This window comes from Sus scrofa, chromosome 6, assembly GCF_054392235.1.
Source record: "Sus scrofa isolate SSC_HxYL_T2T_F1_AM1 chromosome 6, Sscrofa_HxYL_maternal_Yorkshire_Landrace_v2.0, whole genome shotgun sequence".
In the NCBI taxonomy this organism is placed as follows: Eukaryota; Metazoa; Chordata; class Mammalia; order Artiodactyla; family Suidae; genus Sus; species Sus scrofa.
In genome coordinates this window covers 20,129,070-20,155,763 of record NC_139388.1, presented here as the reverse complement: position 1 = coordinate 20,155,763, position 26,694 = coordinate 20,129,070, and the positions used below count along the sequence as shown (strand labels likewise).

The following is a 26,694-nucleotide window of genomic DNA, read 5'->3' as shown; positions in this document are numbered from 1 at the left end:
CCAAAGGAAAAAAATCCCTTTGCATTCTACCATATAATAAACAATTAATATATTAAATGTCCCTCTCAGGATTAACAAAATTACACTGAGATCTAGGCTCTTATGCTACAAGCATAAGCTTAATGCAAGATTTATGGAATCTTTGTGGGGTTCTAAACGGGGTTTAGGACAACAGAGCCTTCCTATTTCAATGAAAAGACTGATGTGAAAAATCCTCTCTCCTAGTTTCAAAAACATCTCTTAGTTGGAGAAAAGGGCATTCAGTGACCAGAGAACAACAGCTGGTGCAACAGGACTTGGAAGAACACCTGGCTTTATAAATTTGATATCAAGCTAAAAGAGTCTCAGACATCCAGTTCTGTGAAGATTCAACTTCTGAAATAGCTACTAAAGCATTTTGAGCAAATTCTTCATGGTACAGTTTACTGTAAAATTACTATAAATTCTTTGGGGTTAAGTGCCTTTAAAAAGATAAGCACACAAATCAAAGTTAAAATCCACTTGTTTCCCCTTAGTAACAGCCAAGGAACAAAGGAATAAGCCAGGTCAAATCTAATTAATTTTAAGAATCAAGGTTTCTAGGCTTACAATCACAAACAAGAGTTTTCCACAAATTGCTTTGAAGTCACAACTATTAATTAATTAGAAGGCACTAAAAATTATCCCCATTAATGAGAGTGAAAGCATCAATCTACTGATCTTTTAGGAGAAAATCTTGCTAAAACATTTTTTTCTTAAATATTTTAATCAGCTACTACTACAGAGACCTCACATGGAAGCATTTTCTTAAAAACCAAAAAACAATAAAACCCCTAAAATCCAGCAATTTCCTTCAGGTATGGCAAACAAACTAAAAGACAGTGAAAAGAAGCCTGAACTCTTATAAATATACCATATTCAGATTTCGTTTTTCTCTCAAAGTGTCATTTTCATCTTTGACAAGTGATAAATTCAAACCTCTCATTAACTTAAATTACCAATGAATATTTAATTAAAAGCATGTGTTAAAACCTATATTTCAAGTACATATACATCACATTACCTTCTAACACATACATAAAAAATACATCCAACAACCTGTGTTACACATTTAATATTTACAGCATTTGTTTTAAAGTCTATTTTGCCCATTCAACCAAAAATAAATTTTCAACCTCTCACCACTATCTGAGTATGAGAAATACTTACTGTAGACAAAAGGATTCCATTTTCTTTCCGGGAATGCTCTCCACCCTCCTAGAGAACTCTTCTATGCAGGCTGCAAATTCATTTTCTGAGTTTTACAGTAACAAAGCTCTAGTGCCACAGAACCTAATGTAAATGAAATGGCCCTGCAGCAGCCTTCAGAACCCAGCTCACCTCAACCATGATACAGCTAATTGTTAAAAATGGTGGCTGAGACATTTTTCCATACATTAAATTAGGAGCTCTGATGAAGGCACTGGCATCCTCCCACTTCAGACAAAGGAAAATAATTTGCAACTGTACCAAAGCATGGATAATTGAGTCATCTCCCATACAGGGTCAGTGTTAGAGGTTTCCTCCATCTTTACAAAATGCAAACCACAGCTCATTGTCTCATCTCAGAAATCAATTCTTTGCAATGCTGCACTGGGTCAGAGTTTTAAAGGGATCTTAGCCCTGGTTAAATCCAGACTTCCAATGCCGAGACAAGTGACATTCTCACAGTTCCTCTCCCTTCCCACAGCAGCTCTACTCCATTCCCCACTTGACAGAGCCTCAAGTCTTCCTATTGTTAAGAGTACAGAAAAGTCCCACACCTCTGAAGGGAGCTCAATCTCTCAACTAGGTGAGCAATTTCCAAGTCCATGCTTCAGAAAGAAGTCCAGACCCTACAGGTCCCATGATACAAACACATTTCTTAGAATAAAAAGCTATACATCACCTTTTTTTTTTTTAAGGGAAGACAATAATCAAGCTACTCTTTAATGCTGAATTAAAAGCATTTTCTCTCTGATATTAAAAGTAGTATAGGCAATATTTATAATTTTTATCACCCTCCAGATAATGCTCACATGACTTAGGAAGTTTTCGTTTCACTTACACAAATCACATTTGCTGCACCAAAAACTGGAAATACACTTAAAGGTCTTATACTCTTTTGAGGATGAATTTAGGATAGAAAAAGTATCTTAATTTGAATTACTTACATTTGGTAAGACTTAAGAATTACTCTTTAATTCTTCTAACTTAAAGCCTTATGCTAAAGTATTTCCTACAAGATAATTACAAATACCTCTAATAGTACTTTTCCCCACAAAATATTAAATGACTGAATTTCTTGTAAAGCATTACACACACACACACACACACACACCCCTACAATCCCAAAGAAGGATCTGGTTTTAGCAAAGAAAAATCCCATTTTAATATTTTACTTCATAAAAGAATCCTGTACTTTACATGCATCTTTTCAAAAAATCCAAAACAAAGTCCACACTACTTACTACTTAAAGGTCTGCAAAAATCCTAAATAATCAACAATTTAAATCTTTAAGCAAATACCCCTTTGCCCCACCCAATAGATTTTTTTTTAAGAAAAATGTTAGAATGACAAGGCACAAATCTGAACAATCTTCAGGAGAATCAAGTACTTTTTCTACCAAATGAGTTAAATGTTTCTGAATTCATTTCAGTATTTTAAACAAACTGAGACCTTGTCTTTCAGAGGCACTGCAACAACATGCTGTCAATTTAGCAGGGTGCATTTATCTTAATTTCATAGGTAATCCTACCTGCAGTTCTCAAATTTAAGGAGTTACAGACCGGTCGACGCTGTTGGTCACTGCAGCTCTTCCATACCTTCAATGTGGGATGAGCTCTGGTGGAACCAGTGCTCAAGTTTTTCCCACTCCAAACAGCCAAAGAGGAAGGGGGAGGGAAAAAGAGGGAAGAGGAGAGAGAGAAGAGAGAGAAAAAGAAAGAAGAAACAGGAAAAGAGAACACCCTGCAAATGTTGATATGACAGAAGCACTAAAGAGTCCAATTAGACAATAAGATTACAAGGTCCCCTTAAAAGGGGGGCAGGCAGCCCCAGGGGCACAGCATCATCATTCAAGCTGCTCCATACAGATTCAGAGAAGTCTGCCATCAGTTTGAAAGCACAAACTGATAGGAGTAACAGTTTATAGGTTACAGAAGGGTATTTTATTGTTAACGGACTGTACCAAGTTAAGATTTAAGAGGGGGAGAGACAACATGTAGGCAAGGAATGCTATGATACATCTTGTTTTTTTGACCCAAGCCACTGCAATTACTCTGATGTGAATTTTTGATGACTTCCGACATCTTGCATGGTTAATAATCGCTTCAGCTGTCATGTTTGGTTAATGTGGAAAATGCATTTGCTGCATTGTGATGCAGTGCTGTGGCCACAGATTGTAACACCAGTTCTGAAGCTGGTCCCTTAACTGAGCAGCAGGAATTTGCACATGCCATGATGCTAAAATAAATGGTCGTTAAAAGATTTTATACAGCAGCAGGCAGATTCTGCCATTTTAGCCTACAGAATGTATAGATCCAACATCCACAAGCATCTCAGATCACTGTGCCCTCATCAACTGCGCTGTCCTTCAAACACAACAGTAAATTCCCCATTTTATATGTTTGGCCTCTCAGTAGTTAAACGATTTTGATAATGTTTAAATAACTATTCAAATTAATTATAGCTTTGAACAGAACTGAGGTTATTTGCATTTCAGGAATACACAGCCAATGAAACTGACAGTGACACGGGAAAATGCAGACCTTTTATTAACATATGCTCAGCTCAACTGTCACTCCTCTATACAACATTTAGGGAAAAAATATATAATGTGTAAGTAATGAATATTCCCATTCTATCATAATGATTTTTTATAGTGTTCCTTAGAAAGGGATTTTTTTCCTCCATGTTCTAATGTATAACCTGAAAATTAAAGACTACGTTAAAATACTAACATGTGTTTTTTATTGTCACTAAAAGAAATTTGATGCAGCAAACAACTGTGCAATTGCAGGAAAGCTTGTGCAAAAGCAGAGATGAAACCACACTGAAAACCAGGCACCAGATGATTAAAGTCAGATCAGTCAGGTAGTGGACCATCATTACAGTGCAGATTGCAAAAGAAAAATCCAGAGAAAGACCCTTCCATCTTCAAAAGCAAAACCACAAACCCTACAACTCCAATCTGTTGGCTGCAAAACCAACACCTTTACTGCAGAACCTGAAGGACACATGATTTGCCAATTTCACAATATATATATATATATTTATACAAATATTAACTTGGCTACTTAGCATCTAGAATTTGGCTACTTAAGGTTCTTATCTATAATAATCATCTTGGTATTTAAAGAAGCAGAATCAAGTCACAGACTTTGCTGCTTTAAAAGAAAACCAATTAATATAATCAACTTGTATTTCTTACATCAGAACTTTTGCCAATTAAATGTTCAGAGTTGAGATGTTTCAGACGTTTCTGCCTTAAGAAATAAAACTAAACTAAAAAGAATGAACATAAGAACACATTGGTGTCTGAAGACTGAATAACAATGAAAGAACTTATGTTACTAACATAAAAATCAACACATGATTTCCTTTGTTTTATTCATTGTGATAGCACCAAATGCATAATTTGGAGGTGCATGTGTTAACAAGAGCTGTAAAACTGAAGAGCTTTCTAGTTTTGTTTCTTCTCCTAACTTAAAATTAACGGCACCAACAGTGCTATTCGGTGCCATAGCAGATGTCACAGTACTTGTAGCGAACATTCAACAATTCAAGCTTTTTTTTCCAGACCCAATACAAGGTACCACTAGCAGCTCAGAAACTGCACAAGGAGGGAGGGAGGGAGTGTGCACTGGGGGTAGCTTTGAAATTAACCAGGCTCAGCTTATGCTCCAATTACCGAACAAAAGACAATCCTGGGGGACCTTTCTCTGAACCAGTGCAAGAAGCAAACTCTTTTGTTTCTGATCAAATAAATACAGCACTGGAGCCTAGTGGATATGCAGCAATAGGAGTCTCTGCCTGGGGATGGAAGGGGCAAGAAAAAAAAGAACTCAAAGACCCCAGTGTGGTTACAGTCAAACCATTTCACTGACGATTAAAACCTATTCCTGAGGGAGACGTCTGAAGTTCACTACAGAGGAGTGAGAAAACCCCCTTAAATTACTAAAAAAACAAACAAAAAACAAAAACAAAAACCCCCACCTCACAGCATCGTGTTTTTCCACCATGGCCAAGTATATTAAGATGACATGTCTTTATGCTAGAGTCAACTGTAAACCAGCCTCTGTCTTCCCAATCCATGAGTATCCCAAGGAAATCAGATGAGTTGCAGGACATTCTGACTGCAAGGACCTCGCAGTAGAGAGTACTGAGAAGTGTTAACTAACCTGCCTCTGACCCCAAGCCAGAATATGTATGTGGAGGTTGTTAAAACACTGGAAAGAAGCCACCTTACAAAGGCAGTGCTTCTCCAATTGTTTTATCACTAGATGAAGTGATCCATTCCTAAATGCCTATTGGTTAGTCCGTTGTTTAATTCTGTGTTTTGGCTTTATATGGCCCTAAGCACCAAAAACTAAAACAAAGAGAAAAGGGTAGACAACTAGTAGACCCAGCATTTCTTGATATAAGGGACATAACTGAGCCTGCTTATACAAATGCAGAATGATGTCTGACCCTTTCTACCAAAGGGGATCGATACAATCTTTTCAAAATCCTCTGTGCACTGCACTGCTCTGAACTGCAACAGCAGCTAACCTGTATATCACACACACATACTTATATAAAAAACACAGACACCCAAAAGTGTAAAGACAGATGGAACTTACTACCACAACGCCAAAGTATATTAAGGTCTTTGTGGATTTGAAAGGTCTCCAAATTTCAGGTGAGGACTTGAGTTTTAAATAGTATTCCACACAAATTTCAACAAAGACTGCCTTTAGACAGTTCCTTAGAATTCCCTGTAATAAGCTATAATAGAAAAGTTTCAAGTTTTTTATTTCCATCTCTCTACGGATTCTTCCAATTAGTCCATCAAAGAACTTCTTAGCAAAGAAGAGGTATAGGACCAAAAAAGAAAGAAAAAAAATTTTCTGAAAACGGTAGGAAAACTTCCTCCAACTTAAGATAGCCAGATTCTAAAGACTCTGACTTTCTCCCTCATGTAGTTAACTGATTTGAAAGATCTGGGTAGGGGAAAAAAAGGAGGGTGGAGACAGTTCCAAGTTCCTTAGGCCCACACTTGAAACACACCAAGGATTCAGAGACATTTTTGAAGGCATTAGTACTCCTTTTTTTTTTTTTTAAACCTGTTACCACTAATAAATAAGATTACAGAATAGGAAAAGGAAGCCACTGAAATTCTGTGGTTCAAGTAGAATTACAATAATCACTAGGTGAAGTCAGCATGCTCAAGTGAACAACCATAAAGCTCTAAAGTACATTAACAACGTGCAGGGCTTTACCCAATAATCAAACTTTTACACAACCCTGGTGAGCTCTGTTCTGCCTTCTGCCAGGTTCACTGGGCTGTTGGGAAGATCAAGTAATATCACCAGTGGGTAAGTTCTTTTAAGAGTTAAAAATGAAAGGCCATGTGAGGTCGGGCAATCACTGCCTGCTACCTGCAGGCCTTCTGAGGCACAGCTGGCTCCCAGTTGCCCTCCCAGCCTGCCATCACCAACCTGCTTCCGGCTCCCCTCTCCTAGCTGAGCCCTTGTTCCCTGGCCCCATGCTATACTTTCCCCCAGTACATTCATCTGTACTGCCACAACTCTCACCTCTAGACCAATGGCTCTGGGAAATTCTGCCTGGAGCTATTTTCTGAGCAGTATTTCTTATCCTGTCTTTAAATGTTTCAGGGCCATTTCCACAGTGATGTCTTTAGCCAGAACATCAAAAACTGAAACAAAATCTCGACTCTTAATCTAGTTAATCTTCCCAATTTCTCAGCCTCAACTAAAAGTACCAATAGCACCGATCCTTCCCTCGCTATAAACCTCAAGTTATTTCCAAACATCCTTCTTAAACCCATCAGGCACCAAGTGCGACAGATGTTTTATTTCAAACGTCTCTCACACATCTTTTCCTCTCCGTTTTCTCGGCCACCAACCTGGTCCTGGCTGTCACCACTGTGCCTGGATTATTGCAGTTGCCTCTGAACAACACCTCGGCGGGTATTCTTCCACTGGCCAAGCCAACTTCCCTAAGTGTTTCCACACTCTCCCTCCTTTTTTGTTGACATTCACCTGCTCCAAAACCCGTAACAGCGAGTACTGCCTACAACCCACAGCCTGGCAGTCACTCCTTCCACATCAGATCCCCCCTCAATGACAGATTTTATTTCTCAGCACATAACTTCTCACCTCCCTGACTTTGTTCAAGTTATTACTCTCAAATCCTCTTTCACTTCCTGCAGGCTGAACCCATTTAACCTTTCACGGCCTATACTGGGATGCTGCCTATTCTGGGGGTCTTCCCCAACCACCCCAGAATTTAGAAGTCATGACCCCCTTCCTTTCCTCTGAACTCCATATGGCAGTTAGAATCTCAAGCCATTTCCATTCAATTTTGCCAGTCACTTTACACTGTCTTGGATAGTGTGACCCTATTATAGGAATGTTAGTCTTAGCTCTCCAGAGAGAAAACAATGAGCTTCCAGAGGGCAGTATCCAGATTTTGTGTTTATTCTATTGTCATCAGTGCCTACCACAGTGCTGTCCTTAATGGGCACTCAACAAAACCATTTCATTGATTTTTATTAGTGTTCACTAGGCCCCATTCAGAGAGATGAAGGCAACTACTTAAAGGGGAGCTAAATATTACCTTTGCTTATTGTTTGCACTTTGAAATCTGTTCAGCTCTTTGGGATAATTGCAGCCTTAGGTACTAAAGTCAGATGCTGAGGTGGTTCTTGGCTAATACAAAGAGGCACAAATTCCTTCTTTGTGACTAAGCAATATCACCAACAGTATTCAATTCCCAAAGATGCAACTTCCTTCTTAGCGGCATCTAGAGCCAAGGAGGTTCAGGGAAAATGAGATGGTCCTGGCCCAAAGTCAGTGGTGTGGCCTTCACAGCTGATCTGCCCTAACAAATCAGCTGAGGATGAAAAAGCAATCTGCTAATTTTATAATGACATTTCACCTTGAGTATTAAGCAAGGATCACTAGATTTAGGCAGTTGATAAAAAACAAATCAGATGATTTCTGCATGTTTTACTTAGCAGTAAAATAAATTAAGGTTCATTCTCTGTTGCTTATATGCAAATCTGTCTGCTCAGGGAACAAAAGGGAAAAGGAAGCTCTCTGCATTGAGAAGCTGATGCCCCATACCAGGGATCTACCTTGCTAAGCCTACAGGTCCAAAAGGGTGGGAGGAGGCTAAGTTTAGAAGTGGGCTGAAAACTTAGGTCAGGCAGATGAAAGTAACTTCAGAAGTAAGATTTCCACTTTAAACACATTTTCAAGTAGTTGTACCTCAGCAAGTGCAGTTACTAATGGGAGTGGGCTAAAATGGGGAGCAGAAGCAATTTCCTCAAATATTCCTCCAGGGTAATTCACTGACGTCCCAGGTTTCAGAAATTCAGAATGAGAGCTCTCTGTCAGCTTGGGTCTAGGTCTCTGTCTGTCCGCCTCTCTCTCTCTCTCACATACACACACAAAAATACTCATAGCCTCGAATCAAGCCTTAGTACTTAGATAAAGGGAATAAGTGATTTTGACAAGAATTTAGAGACTATATGAAGACTTTCCCTCAATAATAATACATGAGATAACAAAGTATATTAAAGACTCATCTTCATCATAGCCATAAAACTTCAGGGGCAATTCATGTTCCTTGTGGCACAGGTTAAGAAAATAAGGCACAGAAAATCTCAAGATTCTCACAGGTCCAGGTCCTAGATTCAGGACCTTAGTTTCTTGCTTACAGAGTTCTTTACACAACACAATGTGACACTGTACCAACAAAAACTGTCCAGGTGTGTGCTTGATGAAATGCAATTTCATGGACTCAGAAGTTGTTACATGGAAGATGATAGTGGATATAAAAGAAAAGCTTCTAGCTTTTGAGTTCTTGTTACCAGTGTACTTTACACAACAGATGTATTTCTTACCAGGTTGATTGTAAATAGAATTCTTTTAAACAACTTCTATTTTAAATTCAGTAGGGAGGCTGTTATTTGAAGGAATACTAAAGTTACATATCACCCCAAGACTTAATAAATGCAGATAATCAGTTTGCATTTGCTTATTAATATGGAGTCCACATTATTACAGTTGTTTTAAAGAAAAGACGTGAAAACCTCAATTTTCATGTAATTTTTTTTGCTGGATATATTTATTATTTCTGTTATTAACTGGAAAACACTGATGAGACCAGAAATTAATTTAAAAAAAAAAGACTTCTCAATAGCAAGAAAAGGATTATTAAAATTATTCAATCCTCAATGGCTTAAACAAGGGGAAAAGCGTACATATTTTGCTATCTGGTCAGAATTTCAAATTTACTGACATATATAAGTTCCTGAAATTTTTCTAAAAATATTTAAGAAAATAAGCAGTTAAAAATTGCATATAATTTTTAACAAAAATATGCGAAATAACAACTCAATGAATTTGCAACAGAAAACATGGTGATGCCCTGGTCCCACATCAAGGAGTAGGAGAGGTGAGAGGAGGCCCTGCCTTTCATCACCCACTGCTTTAGGCCAGGACAGACAACCAAGGCAAATGGGATGGGTGACCTTGTGCAGGAATTTATGCTGCCCTATAAAACCACTGGCTCAGGTTTCCATCTTTGCACCACACCCTCTACATCTCAACAGGAACTTGGGGATCTGCAATTCTAAAACAGGTTTTTGAAGCCGATGCTGGTTTTAAAATCTGCTCTTCCCACATCACTCTCTCCACCAGGCTTCCAGCAGTGACACTGGAGAAAGTCATTTTAAAAACAACAGTCCAGGAGTTCCCGTCATGGCGCAGTGGTTAGCGAATCCGACTAGGAACCATGAGGTTGAGGGTTCGGTCCCTGCCCTTGCTCAGTGGGTTAACGATTTGGTGTTGCTGTGAGCTGTGGTGTAGGTTGCAGACGCGGCTCGGATCCAGCGTTGCTGTGGCTCTGGCGTAGGCCGGTGGCTACAGCTCCGATTCGACCCCTAGCCTGGGAACCTCCATATGTGGAGGGAGAGGCCCAAGAGATAGCAAAAAGACATAAAAAAAAAAATAATAATAATAATAATAAAATAATAAAAACAACAGTCCAGTTTTATTAACATGCTTCTTACACACTAAGTCCTCCAGAAAACTACTGAGATGACTAAGACATTTCCAGTTCTACTCCCTTGCCATCTCACATCCTTAAGTCAATACTGGGACATTTCAAGTAGCTGAATCCCCTAGGGCATACCTAAAACACTGAAAATCTAATGAAGACGGGGACTATATTATATCCACTTATGGTGCTTAACCAAAGCATCGTGTACAAGGTTACGTGCTCAACTATATTTATTGATTAACCTGTAAGTTGTTGAGGATTGTTACTCAAATGGCACGAGAAATATCTGCATAACTGCAGCTTACTGTCAGCCTTCTCCAACTGTGCTATTTCTGTGCAAACTCACATTTAGAATTTAATCGGGAGTGTTACTGTGAAGTTACCTATATATTATTTGAACTTAATCTAATTAAATTCTATTTAAGCCTTATGGGTGAAATGCCATGTAAGGCTACCTACATGCTTTCTAAAACCAAGAGATAGTTAAGTCTCGTGGACAGCATAGTCAAGCTGGAGTCAAAAGAACTGGGTTCTAGTGAACCCTATATAAGTCGTTCACTTTGAGTCTCAATTTCCTCATCTGTAAAATGGGAAAATGCCAGCACATCTATATGAAGAACACTATGTATATGCCTATACAATAGAATTACTCTTCAATGCAAAGAGAAGCCATTTCAAATGATTTCAAAGACACAGGCTGCACATTTTAATACATTTTTGAAATATGCAGACTGATTTAGACACTTCCAAGGAAATACTTATTCTGCCTCTCTGCTTTCTCTCATGGCATCTGTTGTTACTAGCAGCTGAGGAAAAGTAAAATCTAACATCATTAACAGCAGAGCAAGATCCCCAGCACTCACTCAATTCGGGAGGGGGTTACAGAGAAGCAAGTGAAAAAGTAAACAAAATGAGGATGAGAGGAGCTGAGGAGAAAGGCAGAGAAAATCAGGTTAATGAATAAAAACAACAAGTCCATCTTTCATCTCTTCTGGCTCCTACTGATGGCAGACGGTGTATTTAATCTGCTGAGAGAACAGATTTAAGGCCTCCCTTTGGCATAGTCCATCCATGAATTATTAACGTTTGCAGAGCAGTAGCACATCCGCTCATAGCATCAGAGAGGAAAGCGATGATTAACCAAGATGGGATTATTAATCCCTCCACTTCCCTTTCCTCTGTCTCCCTCTCTTCTGCATTACCCCACTGGCCTCGGATTGTTTTTTAGACAGTGTGTTTTAAGGTACAGCCTCAGTATCAGAGTCAATACCTCCATGGTGAAAAAAATAATCAATGACCAATAATAAGTCAGAAGTTTTTAATATATAAAAATTTTAAACATATTTTATTAACCACTGTGTCCTTCATGAAGCAAAAATAAAAATAAGGGTGGTTACAAATTCTTTACAGACTCAAACAATTAAAAGATAAATACATTGTTTTGAAGGCTGAAAGTTAAGGGCTGGTCCACAGGGAGACTAAATAAAAAAAAAGTTGGAGGAGATGGCTAGAAAAGCAAGTTTACCTACACTAGATTTCTGTAACCACTTAACCCAGTGGCTCTCACACTAGAGGGCTTGTTAAAGCATAGATTCTGGACCCTACCTCCAAAGATCTGGTTTCAGTAGGTCTGGGGTGGGGCCTGAGAATTTGCATTTCTAACAAGTTCCCTGGTGATGCTGATGATGCCAGTCTGGGCACTACATTTCAGAATCACTGACAAAAGAGCTTCTTTGCTATTGCCAAGGGCATTCAGGGCATGAGAGGAATGGAAGAGGAAATTAAAACCAACCTGAAGTAGAAAGTACAAAGACAAAGATGAGATCTGTAGCTCCTCTTGCCTTCCTAACCCCCAATGAAAAACACAGAGGCCTAAAGGACTCTGTAATGCTTGCTGCTCCAAAATAAACCCTATTCCGTAAATCCCTCTTTCCCCCTCCCCAACATGAGCTACTAGGATGAGCAGTTAACAAATAGTGAAGACTACATACGAAGTTGAGAGCTAGATTAATTTATAACTTCATTCCTAAAACATGAGAAACAAAATCAAATATGCCCTTTTTTCTCGGTCATTTTCTTCCCTGTCATCCCCCCTACTTATTAGGATTTGGCTCTAATGATTGATCGATCAATCTTCAAAAAGCAAGTAAGCTGTAACAGCCTCACCCAGTTTGCTATGTACTGTAACAAAAAACTCTTACACTCTCAATATCAAGCTGAGTTAGGCACCACGAAAACCAAAAGTAGAATATTAGCAGAAGCTTTAGGCAAGGCCCCAGAATAAGGAAATGCACCTCAGGGTACCCATTAAAAGAGCAAAACATGAGCAGATTAGCTAGACGAATAAATTAAATTACACCTCTTTGGGTTTGCAAGTGCAGAAAACACGAATGATGGTAGCACATGAGGAAGAGGCCTACCTCTGGCAGCGGCAAGTCCAGGCTCCGACAGAACCGACCTCTCCACCAGGCCCAGCTCAACCTCATACCTAGAACTCAACCTACAAAGCAAGGATGCATGCTGCCAGGTTGCAGGAAGCATCCTAACAGCCACAGATTTCATGGCTAAAAAAGGGGGGTTGGAAAAAAGGGGGTATGCTCCCATTAGAAATGGCTGCTCCAGAAACCAGCCAGTCTAAAAGGCTGGGGGTGGGGGTGGGGGGAGACCAAGAAAGAGGGATGCAAAGGACAGAGGAAAGCAAGAATGAAAAGAAAAAAGGAGCAAAGACAAAAAGAGTGGACAATGGGAGGATAGTCCAAAGGAAAGAAGGATGGAAACAGGGAGGGTGAAATAGAAAGCAAAAAAACAGAGTTCCTGCTGTGGCTCAGCAGAAACGAATCTGACTAGTATCCATGAGGATACAGGTTCAATCCCTGGACTTGCTCAATGGGTTAAAGATCCGGTGTTGCCATGAGCTGTGGTGTAGGTCACAGACAAGGCTTGGATGAGTTGCTGAAGCTGTGGTGTAGGCCGGCAGCTGCAGCTCCGATTCAACCCCTAGCCTGGGAACCTCCATTTGCCATGGGTACGGCCCTAAAAAGGCAAACAACAACAACAAAACCCCAAAAAACGAGCAAAAACAAACCTCTCCTCCGACCTGCTCTGAACCCTGACAGTCTAGTCCATCTAAAGTTTCAAATATGACATTTGTTCTGGTCTGCCACGTTGCATTTGCCTGGTACCAGTGACCTATTCGGACAGCATAAACCAGGCTCATAGTCTCTAGTGTGACAAATTTCAAGAAACCCTAAGCCCTTTCACTTAAAGGGCATCTATAAACTGTCAGCAGCAGCAACAAACATCAGTATCACTTTTTGCTCCAAAGTATATTTCAGATGGAAAAATCAAGGTTTGTCATAACTCAGTATTACTCTTCTAGGTAGCATTTTCATCCATACAATTTAGTTAGCCAGCAAATCTTTCACATGGAAAGGAATAAACACTTCAAGGAAAACAAAAACAAGTAAAAAGAGGTCCAAGAGGAAAGACAGGACCAAAACATCAAGAAATCTGACCAGTGGCAAGAGAACTAGCTTAGGGTCTTTGAGGGGAAAAAAGAAATGTGGGATTTACCTAACCAGTTCGCCCCTTGATGCCTTCCTAAGCAAGGCATGATAATAAGGCTACAGAGAAAGTTATTAAGAAGTATCCAGGGAGTTCCCGTCGTGGCGCAGTGGTTAACGAATCCGACTAGGAACCATGAGGTTGCGGGTTCGGTCCCTGCCCTTGCTCAGTGGGTTAACGATCCGGCGTTGCCGTGAGCTGTGGTGTAGGTTGCAGACGCGGCTCGGATCCCGCGTTGCTGTGGGTCTGGCGTAGGCCGGTGGCTACAGCTCCGATTCAACGCCTAGCCTGGGAACCTCCATATGCCGCGGGAGCGGCCCAAGAAATAGCAACAACAACAACAACAACAACAACAAAGACAAAAAAAAAAAAAAAAAAAAAAAGAAGTATCCAGGTTCAAGTTCCACCTTTGACAATAACTAATCTATCCTGGACAACACCAACACTCATTCACCTCACCTCAAACACTGCAGTGAGGAACAAGATGGTGATGGACAAAGTATTACACAAATACCACTGCAAAATATAAACATAAGGATTATTATGGTGTGCTCACCAAAGTTCACATAAAATTATCACCCTGTTACTTCCCTCTAAATCCACCAAGTTAGGACAAAGCCACACAATTTCCTTATTTTATTTTATTTTTTCTTTGTCTTTTTGCCATTTCTTGGGCTGCTCCCTCGGCATATGGAAGTTCCCAGGCTAGAGGTCAAATCAGAGCCATAGCCACCGGCCTACACCAGAGCCACAGCAACGCGGGATCCGGGCCACGCCTGAAACCTACACCGCAGCTCACAGCAACGCTGGATCCTTAACCCACTGAGCAAGGCCAGGGATCAAACCCGCAACCCCATGGTTCCTAGTCGGACTCGTTAACCACTGAGCCACGACGGCAACTCCAAAGCCACAGGATTTCTTAATAACCATTTTTTCCCCAACAGTTTGAGGGGGACAGTGAAATGATATAATTGTTACTCATGAAAGCTGCATCCTTTTTCACACATTAGGAGGTTTTTACATTAGGGAATAAAGGAAAAGACTGTATACTGCTTTATAGGAACTGACAAATTCAGAACTATGAAGGGTATTCTGTTTATTTTAGTAAAGGGGTGAATTTTATTAAAGTACAGGTTGCTCTCTAACACATGCTTCATGAACTAACTCCTTACCACCCTGTTAAATCAATCTTCCTTGTCATTTCAAACAGACGTTCTACAGCCTCAAGTATGTGGTCCAAACAACTCAACACTCCCAAAATGGTCATAGTCAAGAAAGTTCACTATGGAGCCAATTTCCAAGTTCTCTGAATTAAGCATGTCTTGCTTTTGTAATTAGAGGGAAAAGTGAGTTTTCTCTCCTAATGCTATTCACTTCTCATTCACACACTCAAAATCCAAAATTTAATGTTTTCTCATCATCTAACTCTCTCAGCCCTCATTCAGCCTTCAATTCCAGTCAAGAAGGGTCCAGGTTGTGAAATAGGCAATGATTTTTACAGGCAATGACTGCTTTTCTTCCAACCACTCTGAGCCCAGCTTCCTTCATAAGCAGGACACTGGACCTGCCCCTCAGCTAGACTCAAATTTCAACTTCATGCTAGGAAAGTGGGACCTGCTGAAGGCCACTCATACAGAGTGCTTAGCTGGGACCTACTCTGGAACACCACCAGGTCCCTTCAGCTCCCCGACAGGTCTTCTCTTCAAGATTCTGTTATGTTAATTTGCATTTATTTTTAAGAGCCAGTTAGCCCATAGGGTACCAATCTGCATGACTTCAGGTGCTAATGTTCTGTTGAATGTCACCTTCTCATGTTATGCTGTCTCCTAGAAGTAATTTTGCTACGCAGAAATTCTTTCTGGTATTCTGGAGCCCACACTAAGTTGAGGGCTTTGCATGTGTCTTTAAAAACCAAACACACATAATACCCTTAGACAGCCAAATCATATTACAAGAAGTAAGATTTCAACATTCCGGCACACTGCCAGAACTTAATGGCCAGTCAGACGCTAAGTAAGGAAATGGGTCTGCATTAAACCTACAAATAAGTCAACAATCAATAGTTCAGGATTACAGTAAAAATTTGATGTGCCCTTTAAATTGCTTCTAGCATTATCCTTCTAACTCGAGCTCAGCTTCAGAAGCAAAACAAAACAAAGATGATCAAGCAAGAAGCTGAGCACAACCTATTTTCACAAGCACAAAGCCCTGGCATTTCAAAACTAAAAGCTGCTCCAGGATTTGACAGAAATCCTTTACCGTGTACCTGTAAGGCAGCAAACTGAGAAATAATAGGCTGAGCTTTAGACATTAAACCGACAGCTCAGCAAGGAGAAAACTATGGCAAAGAAGCCAGCATCTGGAGATAAACGGAGGAAGCAAGTTTGGCCTTCCTGCAAAACTCATCCCCAACCCCCAACCCCCAACCAGCAGGGGTTTGTATTAGGGTGTATAAACCACATTCCGGCTTCTCGCTCCACCAACATTATTTTACTGCTAAGCATATATAAGTAAGAGCAATGCTCACCACATCCATTCACCATGGGCTATCTACTCATTTTGCTCTAGATGAGCAATCAATTACACTTCTATTTCATATTTCTATCTCCTTCCTCCTTCAAATATACCCTGAAAATTCACCCCTTTACTAAAATAGACTTTGTCTACAAACTAAATTTAAAACCTAGGGGAAATAAGGCACAGTACTGAACTCAAATGCACAGAAGAGAGTTTCAGTCTGGCATACCTGCCTCTTAGGCCTTTGGGCTCCTCCTTGGGAAAGCAGGGTTAAGGATAATAACCACCTCAGAGGGTTACTAGAAGGACTGAATGAGAAAACCCAGAAGGTGCTTAGTAGTATCAGAACACAAGAAATGTTCATTAAACCTTAGTTTTGTCTCCTCAATTTTAGCACGGGTAAGGCAGAAGACAGGAATTGAAACTTGTCTTTGGTGCCATGTTTCACTGCACCAGCAAGAAACACTTAAAGGGAAGGAAGGGGGATAAGAAGGGAGAGATGAAGAAAACACAGGTATTGAAACCAGCACTGAGTTCCCGTCATGGCTCAGCAGTAAATGACCTGACTAGTATCCATGAGGACATAGACTAAAAAGAAAGAAAGAAACCAGCACTGCCCAAAGTGTGGCTGAAGGAGCACCAGCACACAGTCTGTTCCCATGCTGCAGCAGATAAGTACAAAAACTAAGAAGAAGCATTTAGAAACTTTTATAGCAATCTGACAGAGTAATTTTTATATCTATTGAATTTAACTTTAAAAACTAAGCTTATATTTTGCATGTCTTTTATTTCATTCTTTCTTAGTAATTCATTTCTCCTGTGTTTTATTCAAGTACAGGTTAAGTTGGTACTAAAAAAAAAAACCAAAAATCTTGAGAAGCATGGATTCTGTAGAAATCTTTTGTTTTGGCCACACCCATGGCATATGGAAGTTTCCCTGGCCAGGAATCAAATCCAAGCTGCAGCTGCAGCAACACCGGATACTTAACCCACTGAGCCACAGGAGGAACTCTTGTGTATACAACACCCATCACCACATTCCTTCAATATGAAGACATGGGGCAGTTTGGGACCTCATTACAGAACCAAGTGCTATGTGGAAGCGTTAAACCTTCAAGGATCCACCAAGCCCTGCTCATTTAGAGACTGGTCCTGCTGAGACAGACTGATATGCACTGTGAACAAAAGAGAACCTAGTAAGAAAGGAGAAAGCACTCCCAGATGCTATTACACACAATGCTATTGTAGGGTAGGTAGAAACAGCCTTGGAAGGTTTTAATATACTTGACTTGCAATAGCATTTTTAAATAGACAACTTTTTTTTAAAAGCAAAAAGAGGAGTGGAGAACACTCTCCCCCATATCGTTTTGCTCATGCCATTCAAAGAAAACAAATCCAATCAGGTAGTAATAAAAAAAAAAAAAAATCAGCCAGTGAATCCACATTCCCACTTACATCCTGCTAACCTAATGCTCCCCTTTGTTCTATAAACTAAACAACCCAATCCTGGTTGTAAATATGTTTTATAAGACAAGGGTTTTTTCTGTACAATTTCTTGGAAGCTGTGTCACGCCCAGCCCTGCTCAGCAGATTCTGCCGCAGTGCTTCAAGTGCTGCAGTTTTCTGAAAAGCACAGGCAGGATTTTGCTGATGGCATCTTGGCCTCACAGCCACTCCACAGTGAGAAGCAGGGACTCGCCCTTCTGTCCTCCAGGATAATTAACACGGTGCGTGCACCGCTGCTGATGGTTAGTGGTACACACCAGGAGCTACCTTAGCCTCGGCTTAGCTGCCAGCAGCCTAAGCTTGGGGGACTCAGCCTCTCTATATCTGAAGTGCAAGAAGGGAGCCAGTCATTTGTGAGACACAGAAATGCTCAAAAAGAAAGCAACACACACTGGTCCTGAGAGCTCTGCAGCAAAAGAAATCCTAAGTACCGGTCTTGTCAGTAAGAGGATGTTGCCCATTCTACCTGACAGCTTCTTTGTCCTCACCAAACAACAAACACAAGAAGCAACATCAAGAGTCTCTTCTGTCTGAGCCTCTCTCTCAGGTCCTTCACAGAATGTGGATTTTTAGTGGAGATGGTGAGAGCCTGGGCCCCAAAGTTGTGTAACTAGGGAGCCATACTTTGCAACCACCACCAATGGAAAGAGCCCCATCAGGCTGCTGGAAAGCTTTTGGTGGAACATTCCAAAACAGAAATAAGAGATTACAGGGCACTGTGGCAAGCAAATCAAAGTGGCACACAGGGTCAAGGGCTGCCATCTGAGAATGACAGACTGGTCTACGGTACTGCATTCAATATGTGACAAGGTTTTAACCTCCATTTAAATCAAACAGTTCAGCCCATTTCTGGTTCCTGAAACCAAGCAACATAAATATACCACACTGACGATAACAACAGATGTTTTCCCCATCTCCAGAGTACTGGGGCATCAATAGATATTGGCAGGTTAAGAGAAGGCTAGTGAAGGAGGGAGGAGATGATGCAAGTCCACTTCAAAGGCACCAGGGCCTGGCCAATATTTGAAGTGCTCTATTCAATTGTTAGATAAATATTTCAGCCATAGGCTTCCTCCAAAATACTCTTAGAGAACCATTCCAACTTCTTTCTTCTTTAAGTTGGTAATTGATATTCCCCTGCTCACTACCAGGATATAAGAAACCTCTGAGAAGACAAAAAAGCCTGTCATTTCCTGCCTGCTCAGAATGCATTCAGCATCCATTTACTTGCTTGTTCTGAAAGCCCTGCATTCAGAAGTAAGTGTGAATGGATAAGTAAAAAGGCTGAAATCTCATATCCTTGGCTCACATAAAAGCAGTTTTTCACATTTTCCACAGACGATGCCTTTAACAGCCATTTTTATTCCAAAGTTACCATTTTTAATTCCATTCACAGGACACTTTACAATAATTGCATACTTTGCTACCAGACCACAATGCGTACCTTTATCCTTATCACAGTCAGAAAAATGAAATCATTTCAACACCACAGTAATCAGCATTACCCCTAATTATAAACACAAAATAGGATGGCACATTAACCTGCCCTGTGAAGACACTATTTTTTCCTTTTTACATATTTACTGGTTTTTACCAGCTCTGAGATTTACTCTGGGTCAGGGTTTAATGAAAAGGAAGAGCAAACATGTTTATTAAATGGGGGTGATGTGGGCACCACAGTGTTCACATAAGAGACAAAGCCTAGCACAGCTACTACCCTGAACAAGAACACAGGGCACGGTTAGATGTGTGTCTTTTCCACATGCAGCTCTTGCCACTACAAATGCATTTTGGCCAGAAACCTACCTGGTATTTGTTCCAGGAAAGGGTTTCTAATACGCTTTGGATGTGGTGGGAACTGAATGCTAGTGAACCCAAGAGCATTATCTATAGGTTGTCTTAAGTCCAAGATAGGCAGCTATTATAAACTAGGAGGTACATGGTAACCTTACTTTTTAATTTTTAAAAATACAAAATAAGGTTTCCATGAACCTCCCAATGACTCTCTTAGGAGCAAGAGGAATATAAAAAAGGTCAATAAACACAAATGCTTAACTAAAAATCTTCACACTGTTAGATTCCATGCAACAGTCTCTTTAAAAAAAAAAAAAAAAAAATGCTATGGCCACACCTGCAGCATATAGAAATTCCCAGGCCAGGGACTGAATCTGAGCCACAGCTGTGACCAATGCTACACCTGTGGTCACAACGGATCCTTTAACCCACTGCTCTGGGCTGGGGATTGATCCTGCACCTCCAGAGCAACCCAAGCTGCTGTAGTCAGATTCTTAACCCACTGCACCATGGCAGGAACTCCTCTTACATGTTTGTATTATGTGAAAACATTTACAGAACAAAGTCTTATTCCTTTAGAGTACATCAGCTGAAAATTTCTGGCGTTCCTGTCGTGGCTCAGCAGAAACCAATCTGATTAGTATCCATGAGGACACAGGTTCGATCTCCAGCCTCACTCAGTGGGTTAAGGATCCAACATTGCCGTGAGCTGTGGGGTAGGTCACAAATGCGGGTCCTCTCTGGCATTGCTGTGGCTGTGGCATAGTACAGCAGCTACAGCCAGGAGATTCGACCCTGGTGTAGGAACTGCCATACGCCGCGAGTACAGCTCTAAAAAGACCAAAAAAAAGAGAGAGAGAGAAAAAGTCTCTAACCATCCATTTTGGGTGAGATCACCATTATGTGCAGAAAAGCCTGCTTAAGCATATTAGAAGCAGAAACAATAAGGAAGACAGGTATGTTTTGTCTACTTAAACCATTTCTCAGAATTGTTATACAAATTATCAGTATGCAAATAGATGTAGCTCTTATGAATGAACTATCTCTCTTCCCTAATTTACTAAAGCATCTGTGGCAAAACCTCTCCCTGGTACACACACTTAGCATTTCGATTTCTAGAAACAGATGAAAATGACAACTACTGTTTCTTTAAAAATAATCCCAGAATTAAGATACTGTTTCAGCATGCACCTTCCCTCAACTAATTAGAGCAAGGGAAAGCTCACCACAACTTTTCCTCAGTATTAACACTTAGCCAGGACTAATCCTTGAGAACTGCTATTAGCGTACTTATCATTCTAGGCAAGTCTGACCCCCTCTTCAACAGACTAACACAGGATTTCTGAAACCAATTCACTATCAAAAACTTGCCAGTACTACAAACACAGAATTAGTAAGCCACACAGCTACTTTCCCTCTTAGCTGTTGTAAATAGCTGCACTTAAGCAGCAGTACCTTAATTCTGAAGGTATAAAATTAAAAGATAAACCACAAAAACAACGATTTAGATGATATGGGATTATACCACCCGTGACTCATTTTTACACTTACCAAAGCCATTTAGTTTCTTCTGATTATTTAAAAGATAAGCTAAGAGTGGTTTGAGTACATTCTACATTTCCAAGGACTAAGGAAGGAAATAATGAATATTTTATTATACAGTGTGATAAGCAGAACAAGTTTCAGGTCAATTATTACTGCACCACTGGTCTTACGTGCGATAGATCAGTTTCTCTGACTATAATTTCTTATAGTTACTTTATCCTCTTTTAAGACTTTTTTCTCTTTACACAGAACAGATTTCCATCTCGAAATTTAGCAGATTATGAAGGCTTTCAGTTCAGTAAAGGGTTGGTCTTTCTGATAGAAGAGGCTAAATTTTCATTAATCAAGATTTGAATTTGCTGCTAGGTCAATTCCAACAACACAATCTAAATTTCTGTTTACTTTGTGGGGTAACATTCAGAAAGCTTTATTTTTTCCTAAGCAGTAAAGCCAACATGCTATATTTGAAGGTCATGGAAAGGGACATATGAGAAGACTATGAAAGATGTGGCATCTAAGGAAAGCCTAGGGCTCAGACATTTCAGAGGTGCTACTCCAAGCTAGACAAAGGTGGGGAACGAAGGCCCCAAGGTATAAAAGGAAAAGGAAAGGGTTAGATAACCTGGTTAGCTGAAGGAGAAATCAATCCCTCTCTCTTCCCTTCCACACACACATGCACCTATACTTAACCTGAAAACTAGGGAACTTAAAAAATACTTTTAAAAATCAGACTGTTTCTAGTTGAAAAGTGTCTCTTCAGAAATCTCTTAAACACATTTACAGAGTCTTAATCCGTTTGGACAGAGTAACTACAGCTGAACTCCGGAATCAGACAGGGGTAGGTAGTCAGCTTCACTTTCCAAAGGCCTGAAAGAGAGTATTGAGGATGAGATCAGATGCTCGGTTGAGGTTTGCAGTTACTGGAACAACTAGCAGTAGGTGCCTTATTCCAATACTCCATTCACCTGTGAAACAGAGTTAGATTTGAAAATGTTTCACTAATTACAGTTAATTTACAGTTTTAAATTTTCTGTCACTGTAAGTATAGTGGGTTGAAGCGTGTGTCCCACCAAGAAGATCTAAGTCCTAACTCCTAGTACCAGTGAATGAGAACTATTGGGAAATAGAGTCTTGCAAATGTAATTAAGTTAAGGATCTCAAGATGAGATCACCATGGATTTAGGGTGAGACTTAAACCCAATGGCTAGTGTCCTTAGAAGGGAGAAGTGGATTTGACATACATGAGGAAAAAGAGATGGAGACAGAGACTGGACTTACGCTGCCACAGACCCAAGAATGTCAGGAGTCAGAGGGAGAGGACGAGTCTCCCGGAGTGCCTTCGGAGGGTGCTGTCAACACCCCGATTTAAAGTTCGGAGCTCCAGAACTGTGAAAGAATGAATTTCTTCACACTGAAAGAATCAATTCTCATCTTTTCAGCCACTAAGTCTGTGATAACTTGTTGTGGCAGCCCTAGGAATCTAACACAGTAAGTTTAGCAATAATATTATCATATTTTGCTCTAATGTCATTTGGAAATATTACAGCCTAATGCCAAGAAACTGCAGCTCCCATTTTTATGGCCAATCCAGGCTATTTCTGCACAGCCTTCTTGAAAGATACATGTAATCTAGTGAAAAAGTCCAGAATGTAACTGAACTGTGTAACTGTGCACTTTATTACTATATAATACACATCAGCCATGGTACATTAGGTCTATTCAGACATCAGTAAAAAAGTGCAGTCTGCCCTTGATACTTTTTTCTTTGGACAGAAGTGAGCAAGCTCATCTCTGTGACAGGACCTGTACTCACAAGCAAGCTCATCTCTGTGAGAGGACCTGTACTCAGAGTCTATTCTAACACTTAGAATAGAGTGTTTCAGCACCATGTCAATTGTTTCAGCACCATGTCCTCTTAATGGTTACTGCTCTTCTCCTCTGTTACATAAACATGTAGGCCTTCTTTATGACAACTTTCAAAAATTAAATCAATAAACATTTAAAAAAATTCTAGCAGCATCAGCCATACATATATTTAAGTGGCTTTATTTAAATATGTTACCTTTATCAACCACAGCAATCTTTTAAAAATGTATTCTCAACGCATGCCAACATCACTGATTATGACAACAACAAAACAGTAACAAAAAACCAGTATTAATTTCAAGCTCCATTAGAAACAGAAGGAAATATAATCAGTGTTTACCAAAGAAGGACAATCTATTCATGGGAAAATGCCTTTTCGAGCTTATAAGTAATACAGACAATGGAAGGTACAAAGTCTTGGACAGCATTTATCAAAGGATCCTTCAGCATTTCCTGTTATGAATTTATAAATTAAAATCACTTCACTCTGACTGATACTTGGGATGTGGGATTCAGGTGCCTTCAAGTCCCAAAAACTGCATTAGTTAGAAAGAAAACATTTGTACACAAAAATCCATTTATGAAATATTATTCAATACCATCTATGAAGAATCAAGGTAGGTGAATAATATTTCAATAAACCTCGTAAAAATAAATGAGAAAAAAAAAATCCATCAGAAAGTATACCTGATGGGCTGGGGGTTTAGGTTGGAAATGCTATAAAATTGGGTTGTGATGATCGTTTACAACTATAAATATAATAAAATTCATTGAGTTAAAAAAAAAGAAAGAAAGTATACCTGGGAGTTTCCACTGTGGTGCAGTGGGTTAAGAATACAACTGCAGCAGCTGGAGTCACTGCAGAGGTGTGGGTTCATTCCCCAGCTGGGTACAGTGGGTTAAAGGATCTGGTGTTGCCACAGCTGCGACTCAGGTTCAACCCCTGGACCAGGAACTTCCATATGCCACAGGTGTGGCCTTAAAAAAAAGTATTTGACTTTTCTAAAAGCAAAAAACGGAAAATGTCCAAATTAACTCTTCTTGGATAATCAACACATTAAGAGAACAACTAGAAGGTGGACAACTTCACCCTAAGGTCAAAAGCTGGTTTGACTACTATACTGACTACTATACAAGAAGTCAGGCAAGGACATGATATTACCGTGTGTATAGGGAATTCAAACATAGGTCAGCTGAGCCACACGATACAACTTAAACTTCCAATCCCTATCAATCACTAGAGCCATTGCAGATCAAGCAAAAGGCTCAATCCTTTAAAAGTTTAATTTTCTCCTTTAAGCTTTTGCTGGCAAGAGGATGAAGTCAACAGAGGATTTTACTTTGAAAGCAGATAATCTAAAATCTTTCCTTTAAAAGGTGTAGATAATCAATTCCCCATTAATCAAAACTAATCTGTGATTGACTATTTTGCATTTTTAAAGCTATACCAGGAAAGGTCAACTGAGAGGTAAAATTTTGAAATGGAGGCATCCTTCCTCCGAAGTTCAAAGATTTCCCAGTAGTGCCAGGACCAAAGCTCTTAGCCATACTCATTCCAAATTAAGAAACTCTTTGATGTGCATTGCTAGGAAGCTGTCTAATGGGGCTGTTGAAGGACAGTGTGCATGCATTAAGTAGAAGATTAGGATAAACGATCATTATGACCCAATACATTTATAAACCTGTCATTAATACCTCAAAGCAAAGAATGCACCACATCAGTGGGAATTCATGATGGGCATCACTAAATTTTTCTGGGTAGTCCAAATATATATTACACATATATCAAAAAAAATCTTAAAAGCAGTTAGTTTTTAAAACAGTGTACTTTGCATTTCAAACATTAAAAACAACTCAAACAAACAACAACCTCCGCAAGTGCCATTTCTTTCCACACTATAAGGGATGATCCCCTAAATATATGGTGATTATTCAAATTACCTGAGCGTTAGCTCAATCACCCACCTGAATCTTGTTATAAGTATCTGTTTTTAGTGCATCAAATAATTGAAATAGAAGGTAGAGGGAAAATGGCTAAAACTTAAAAAGGGGGGGGGGAGGTGGGTGATGCAAGTACACATGCCATGTTAAGATTACATGGAAATAAGATGATAGGCAAATAAAATATAGTACATAAAACTGGGGAAAAACTGAATCTATTTTTTTTTTTTTGCCACCCCCACGGCATATGGAGCTCCTGGGCCAGGGATCAGATCCGAGCCACAGCTGTGATCTAAGCCACAGGTGCAGCAATGCCGAACCCTTAACAAACTGTGCTGGGCTGGCAACTGAACCCAAGACACTACTGATCCCATTAAGCCATGGCGGGAGCTCCAAAACTGGATTTTCATACTCCGGGAACATATCAGTAACAGTGAAAATAATGAATATCTATAGTTATTCAACTTTCAACTCAAAGTCTAGAGTCTTAGGTTTCTCAACTGGACTAAATGCAGAATTATGACCATTATATGGATTAAAACAGTTCTTGGGAAGAGTAGTAGGATAAAGAATATGATTCAAACTGATCTCAAATAATAAATAACAGAACCATGTGTACTGGGATTTGTCTCTGTAGGTCCTACACCCTTTCATCTCAAAAGTAAATCAATGATAAAAATGGTATCCCTCCATCCCTTCACTCTAACACAAATCATTGTCCTAATTCCTCAAAACTAAATGGACTACAAGATTGTCCTTAATTTCAGGGACACACTAACACACACACACACACACACGCGCACACACACATACACACACACGCACGCACGCACACACAAAATCACTTTCTGATTAGATTAAAATAGCAATCAATTGTGCCAGTGGCATGCTAGGTTAAATGAGACTGGAGTGCTCTATTAGACCATTTCCTGGTGCCACTAATGGAGCCAAATACTTCCTAGAAATCGATGAGTAGGTTTCAGTAAATAGTACTTTAAGTTTCCTCCAGTTCTTTGCCAACTGATACAGGCAAAATGCAGAAAAGAAATTGTGGAAGATGAATAGTAAAATTATCTGAGATCTAGCAAAGAAAGCAAGAGAAACTTACAACTAATGTCTCTGTGCCTTGGATTAAGCTCAAAGAAGGAAGAGAAATCTGTTCTCACAAATACAATAATTTTAAAAGTACAGGTTGGAGCTGCTTTCCTAAATTCAGTCTTAGAGAGCACTCTGAAAATAATCCAAAGTTCCTCATTATACCTCCAAAGCTGAGCCTCCCATTCTCTTAATATCAGAGGATGAAGAAAGTTAGCAAAGAAATCTGGAATTCCTAAATCAGCTGATCAGCAAAGGGCCAGGGCCTTCTGCCTTGGTGGCATGCTCAGGATTCCAGCTCACCAGTCCCAGCTCCAGGCAGCCCTTACCTGAATGTCTGTGTCCTTCACAGGCTCGAGAGGCTCAAAGGTGGTGGCTGCACTCAGGCTCTCCAATCGCTGAGAGATGTGAGATATGTCAAGTCCCCGAGACCCAAGGAGAACTGACCTATAGGAGGATACAGGGCGGGCAGGAAAAAACAGAATGAGGACTTCAAATATGCTTCCTACAATGCTAGAGAGTATTTTTAATTCAAAACTTCCTATACTGCCCGAACACTTTTGGATGGTTGTTGT

At 39.9% G+C, this 26,694-nt stretch overlaps 1 protein-coding gene across 7 annotated transcripts in view; it reads right to left on the bottom strand.

The window, feature by feature from the left end:
• NUP93 (nucleoporin 93) overlaps positions 1–26,694 on the bottom strand; it is a 115,967-nt gene that overhangs the window by 53,153 nt on the left and 36,120 nt on the right. For 3 of the 7 annotated variants that reach the window (XR_014804924.1, NM_001244152.1, XM_084958439.1), the window contains 1 exon segment: positions 26,449–26,566. Coding sequence is in view for 2 of the 7 variants with exons in the window: in NM_001244152.1 (NP_001231081.1) it covers positions 26,449–26,566 (118 nt within the window). In the remaining 5 variants the exon portion in view is untranslated. 7 annotated transcript variants of the gene reach the window in all.